General features: G+C 40.5%; 1 protein-coding gene and 1 pseudogene across 1 annotated transcript; one reads left to right on the forward strand and one right to left on the reverse strand.

The window, feature by feature from the left end:
• Positions 1-542: 542 nt before the first annotated feature.
• Positions 543-837, reverse strand: LOC110286166 (annotated as a pseudogene).
• A 944-nt stretch (positions 838-1,781) lies between these two features.
• On the forward strand, positions 1,782-4,336 carry Tex13c (TEX13 family member C). Its single transcript, XM_021153548.1, has 2 exons — positions 1,782-3,846; positions 4,128-4,336. The coding sequence occupies exon 1, from the start codon at positions 1,983-1,985 to the stop codon at positions 3,822-3,824; it is 1,842 nt and encodes a 613-aa protein (XP_021009207.1). The 5' UTR covers positions 1,782-1,982; the 3' UTR covers positions 3,825-3,846; positions 4,128-4,336.
• The last annotated feature ends 2,255 nt before the right edge of the window (positions 4,337-6,591 follow it).

The raw sequence follows: 6,591 nt of genomic DNA on the forward strand, positions 1-6,591 counted from the left end.
GATGGCAGTAGTAGAAAATAGATGAAAAATGTCAGTTGTGATAGAATGTATTGTTGAGCTCAAGAAATGGGAGAATCTGGTATTCAAATAACATGTGAAAGAATTACTATTACATTTGAAAACAGAAGGTTCTTTTTTTTTTTTTTTTGAGAGTGACTGAGATGGGAACTATAAAAGAGTTAACCAGTGTCTCTGTCCTCTTACTCAAAAATGGAAAAAAAAAAAAAAAACAAAAAACAAAAACCAAAAACCAAAAAACAAAACCTTTTCCTGGCAGCTCATAGTCTCCTACTAAAGGACTCAAATAACTTTTATTTTAGCATTTAAAAATACATGCTTTAATAAGTATACAGGTCAGCTTGTGGTGAAGCTGATCAAGATACATAAGTGGGCAATATAACTGACCACCTCGAGTTTCTATACTTCATTCTGCTTACAGAATATTTATTAAGCTTGTTTAATAGGTGCTTTCTTATTTGATGATTTGGAAGTCTTTTATTGTAATGATAATCCTGTCTGATGACAAACAGCAGCCATGATGATCACTTTGGACCTTTAAACTGGCTATATTCCATTTACTCTTGAGAAATAGGTTTCCTTCTGTATTTCTAAGGTAATGTTTTTTTATTATTTCTGCAGTATCTGGTGGCACCTGATGCATCAGTAAATCAGGAGACATACTTCCTTTAGAATGCTGTGAACTTTCAGAGGAGATCCCAAAGCTTCTGAGGCACTGAGTTTAGGATTGACTCTTCTGCTAGGGGACCTTATTAATGGAACATGTGGCTTTACTACCTGCATGACCCTGCTGGCAGAAGTCATCTTGCTACCCATCATGACCCCCAACCAGGGACAGTTTGGGGCACAGGTGAGTTTTGGAAGTCTCACAAAAATTTTGGGAGTCTCAGAAACTCTTGACATCCAATATTCTTCACTTCAGCTGCAAATGTTGCATCACAGAATTTTAGTTTGGATAGTGATGTTCTGAAATTTCCTTTCCCCTTTTCACTGGTTGAGGGTAGGCACCTTTGTTGTGGGATCCTATCTTTAGTCTTCCTAGAAGACTTCCTCTTGGCTTCTTCTTCCTCCTTACTGACTCAGCCAATGAAATGGCGTTGTTCATTACCACTTCCTTTAAAAGTCGTTAACTTTCATTTGGAGTTTGTAATGTCCTCAAACTGCTCATGTCCCATTCTACATAGGTACTGGTCTGTAACAGTCTGATTTCCACTACTACTTCATTGTGCATTTTCTAGTCTTTTTGATACCAGGTTTGCAAGTCCAGGTTACTGTTTTAGATCTCTGAGAAAGAACCCCTGCACCTGTTTTCCTCTCCCAATTTTTGGAGAGAGAGAGAGAGAGAGAGAGAGAGAGAGAGAGAGAGAGAGAGAGAGATCAAATCCAATTCATCTCCATGAATTAGAAGGCATGACATCCCATTTTCCTTTACCTTGCTATGACTCTAGCCCATTATCTCTTGCTCCTACCCTTTACCCAGCCTAGAAATTCTACTTTGATTTTCAGCAACAGGTATGTTGTTGAAGACCTCATTCTATGCACTAGCATATGGTCTCCAGAAAGACCTTCTTCTACATATAGATCCTTTTTCTCTGCTCACTGCAATTCCCAAAATATCTACCTTGCCCGTACTTCTCATTGGCAGTGTAAGGATAAATATGGCTGTTCCCAGAATTCCTTGCAGCATGAGTCATCCCCCCCCCCCTTTGTGACGTGTCCTGTGGTGTCTTCCTTAACTAAGGTTCAGTTATAAAGTACGGTGGGCTTGGTCAGAAGATCAGCTTGGCTTTTATCAGAAGGAAGGAGAGGAGGAGGGGTAGAGGAAGAAATGAAAATTCGACAAGGGCTGAAGTGGAACTGATTCTGAAGGGAACGGGGTAACTATTTGGTCACATGCGTGGCAGCTGTATTAGTAACCACAGTGGCAGTTCATGAGAATGTTATATGGCTAAGCTGCAACAGCCATGGCAATTGAATTTGGGGACCATAGCAGCGGCTTCCACCATACTGAAGTAATCAGATTCATTAATAATGAAGTCCTTAAGAATGGAGGGGGTTCTGAATTCTATACGACCTTTCGCTCTCGGTCTTGGAATGAAATAGAAGATCAGCTTCATACCATCCTTATTGACCCCAAAGTGCCACGCTCCCTCAAGAGGGCTTGTACCTGGAGCGCTCTGGCTTTGAGTGTGAGAGTGGCTGCCAGGCAACGCCAGCAGCAGGCACGCAGAGTTTGGAGGCTGCAGGACCAGGTGGGAGAGCATGAGTCAGCTTCCTGGACTCTGGTCTCTGAACTACAGAGGTTGCGAGAAGAGAGGGACCAGGCAGCTTCTCAACTTCTGTGTACACAGATTATCCTCCAGGAGGCCATGGATGATCGGGAAATACTTCGTGGGAGGCTGCTCCAAGCAAAGAGATCTGCACTGCCTGTTGTGCCTGAACCTGGAATGGAATACAGTAGAACATCACTGTTGTCATTTGAGGAAAAGGAGCTGGAAGAGCTGGAATTTATAGAGTCCCAGAACATGTCCCTTTTGGAGGCCCAGATACCAATCTTGTCCTGCCTGCCTGGACTTTCAAGTCCTTGGGTCCAAGCAGTAGATCCCTTTCTTCAAATGCCTGTGCCATATCCACTACCACTCAAAGCAAAATTCTCCTTGGAATTCTCATATTCAACACCTGTACCATGTCCAGCATTAATGGACTCAGAAGCAACAGCAACAGCCATGACCACAGGCTTACCTCAGATAGCTCCTTCAGGAATCCAACCATCTGGCTTGTGTGTTACAATGGAGTCCCAAGAAACAATAGCTTCTGCTTTGGACCAAATCTGCCCTAGGCAGAAGGAATGTTCTGAGATCCTCCAGGATGTAAGTCACCTGGCAGACAGCATAAGCCACACTGAAGGAGAAGGTCCAGAGAAACCTCAAGGAACATCTTTTCATGGGGACAGCAGCAACAATAGCCACAAAGATAATCATGCCATACCCCAGATAATGGCTGCCACTGAGAAGAAAAATCTAATGATGCACCAGGGAACAGCTGCAGTGGAGGTCAACAGTAACCACAGCATAAAGGAAGAACCAGTAATGCCCAAGGGGATATCTGCCCAGGGGAACAAAACCAGCTCCACCAAGAAGAAACGTCCAAAAATTCCCCAGAGGGTGGTTGGCTTGAAAGAGAGCATCAGCCACAACACCCAGTGTGTTTCGGTAACTCCCCACGAGACACATAGTCAAGTGAACAAAACCACCCCTACCCTGAAAAACTATCAAGGGAATCTCTTGAGGAAGCCTGACCAGGGAAAGGTACTTAGCTGTAACCAGAAAGAGGATACAAAGACACTACAGAGGTTGACTGACCTGGGAGAAGAAACCAGAAATTGCCAGAAAGAAGACACTTTTCAGCAGATGACATGCCTGAATGCTGGTGTGAATCCTAATGAGAAGAAAATGCCACAAGGGACTGGCAAGAACCAGAGCCAGAGACAGAAGGAAGAGCCAAACAAGTTCCAAGCAAACCACCCGAGAAAATGTAAAAGTTATTTAATGAATAAATACCCTAAAAACCAACTGGCTACAAAGCCAAAGGTCAAGCAACCTCAAGGGATAAAATCTTTAGAATCCAAGCAACCTCAAGGGACAAAATCCTCTGAATCCAAGCAACAAGAAAAACCCCTCTCACACCGTACTTCAGTGAATTACATCTGTCCATCATGTAAAGCTGTGAATCGCTCATGGTATAAGAGTTGCTATAAATGTGCAAAAACAAGTGCTCAACTTCAAAGAAAAGATGTTAACCCATAACAAACTCATTGATTTCAGGAAGGTAAGTAATGGAAACACTCCAAAGAGAAAACCAGCTTTTGAACAACCAGCCCTTCTAATCCAACTGTAACTTTAAAGCAAAATTAAATGCAAAAAAGTATAGAGGAAAGTGAAAAGTCCATTATCCCATTTTCCTCATTATGGGAAGGCATGCATACATGCAAATATGCCCATATTTATATTCATATTTTATTAACTTATTTGAACCAGTAAAAATATTTTAGAATGTCATATCAAGTTCTTAAATTGTGAATTTCTAATAATTTGATCACTATTTTGCAGATGGTGGAGTTAGTATGGCTGTTCCTGATTGTACGACATCTCTAAGAAGCTAATCAGGAATCCTCTAAAAAAAATTTCTTCACTCTTTTCTTCTTAATTTCCTTTTCTTAAAAAGCATACATTTGACCGGTAGCAGCCATATGATTTCACAGCCGCCATATGATTTTACAATAAAATCAATGTGGAATTTGTAACACCACATTTCCTTGAGAATGAAACAATTGCTGTGGTTTTGTTTGCTTCTTTTTGTATTTTAAGTTTAATGGGAAGGTCTTATTTATGTATCTCAGCCCTGCCAAAGGTGTTGCTGAAGAAGTTTCACATATGCCATTAGAATAATCACTAAGAGCTAAAACACAAAATCTTGATTATAATGGAACCACACCAACATGATTCACATGGACTTGAGACAAGAAGAATTCCTCTTCTGTTAACAGTGGATGGAAAGCAACATCAGGAACATCATAGTGCTGTAGACAGATAGTGCTTCTCTGGTCTAGATTAATTGAATGAAAAATAGAACTAGTGCATGGAGAACCATTCTTTCTTTTATTATATATATATATATATATATATACATATATATATATATACATACATATACATATATATATATTCTTTATTTACATTTCAAATGTTATCCTCTTTCCTAGTTTCCCCTCCTAAAACCCTCTATCCCCTAGTCCTCCCCCTGCTCCCTAACCCACCCACTCCTGCTTCCTTGCCCCTGCATTCCCCTATACTGGGGCAGAGAGCCTTCACAGGACCAAGGGACTCTCCTCCCTTTGATGATCGACTAGGCCAACCTCTGCTACATATGGAGCTTGAGCCATGAGTCCCATCATGTGTTTTCTTTGATTGGTGGTTTAGTCCCAGGAAACTCTGGGGGTACTGGTTAGTTCATATTCTTGTTCCTCCTATGGGGCTGCAAATCCCTTCAGCTCCTTGGGTACTTAGGGAGAACCATTCTTACAGGTCCCAATCTGCAGGTTCTTAGATCTTACAAGACAGAGGCTGCAGGACCTCTCTTAAAGTCATGATGAAGTTGAGTGTGTGAGTTTATAGCTTTCTGAATCTAAACTCATGGTATGCTCTAATTCTCTGAAAGAATTCACAAAGATTACTAAGATCTACATTTTCGACTTTCTTTCTGATGCTATCTACTAATGAATAGTATGCATAGTATTGCCTAGTTTTGATGTAATTCACATTGGACAGTTCCTCTTCTTCCTTTGTGCTAAGAATCAGGTTTATGCTGTGGTACAAGAGAACAATTGACAATTATTTTCCTCGATATTTCTCACTGTCCAAGGTCTGTGAATAGTCTGGGATATGCATTGTCATCTTGGGATGTTCCTTTGAAGCCAGGCCATACATATAGCAAAGTTCACCAAGTTCCTAACTACACCTATTCTCTGCTTTCTGGGCAGAAAGACATATAAATCCCTTCTATTGAATAAAAAAAGAATGTGTATATAACTTTACTGTTTTCTCTAGTACTATCTGTGAGCACAAAGACTTCATGTCCTTCACATGTTACTCCTCATATTGGGCTGTTGTTCCCACTTTATTTATTTTTTCAGTCTGTGGCCACAACTTATGAAATGGAACTACCCACATTGGACTGTTCTTACCACTGTAATTAATCTAATCATAACCATCCTATCCACTCACATCCAGAGTCCCAATTCCTACATGATTCTAGGTATTATCATGTTGACTACTAGAGATTAATCACCCCAAATCTACCCCCTTGCAAACTTGAGGAACAAACATAATCACCTTTAATACATAACATTATACACTTTGTCTCCAGAGTCTCATGGTCATAATACAAAATATGTTCACCCCAGCATGAAAAGTCCCAATAGTCTTTAACAGTTCTAATACTGTTAAAAGTATAGAGCAGCTCTTGCTCTTGCTTTCTCTTGCTCTTGCTCTCCCTTCCCTGCTCTTCTTCCATTCCTTTCCTGCTCTCTCTAGAATAAAACAACAACAACAACAAAAACAACAACAACAACAACAAACGTATAAAGCAGCTTCAGTGTCTTAGGCAATCTCCCAACTGTGAACAACCATAACCCCCAAAACAAGATCCAGTATACAGTTAAACAAATAATTTTACCATCCCAAGGAAAAGAATAGGGCCAGAACAAGGAAATATTGGACCACATCAAGACCATTTCAAATCATAAAAAACATGAAATCCTGTACTTGCATGTTCAGAGCACCTCAAAGTCATGGTAGAATCATCTGGGTTGCAAAGAACTTCAGTAGCACCACACTGAAGCTCATTTTAGAACTTATTCTACATTTAGCTTCTTTCCTTGGCCAACTCTATTCCTTTCTCTATCCTTTTTGCAGTAGATTATCCATGGTACAGGAACCTCTGACATCTCACAGTACTTCATATAGTGGCACCTCAAGACCTTTTTGCAGGGTATCTGACATACTATTTCAACAG

Source organism: Mus caroli, chromosome X (assembly GCF_900094665.2).
Source record: "Mus caroli chromosome X, CAROLI_EIJ_v1.1, whole genome shotgun sequence".
NCBI lineage: Eukaryota > Metazoa > Chordata > Mammalia > Rodentia > Muridae > Mus > Mus caroli.

What these genes read in the sequence shown, in the direction of transcription:
- Tex13c (XM_021153548.1), top strand. Translation starts at nt 1,983, where the DNA reads ATGGCAATTGAATTTGGGGACCATAGCAGCGGCTTCCACCATACTGAA.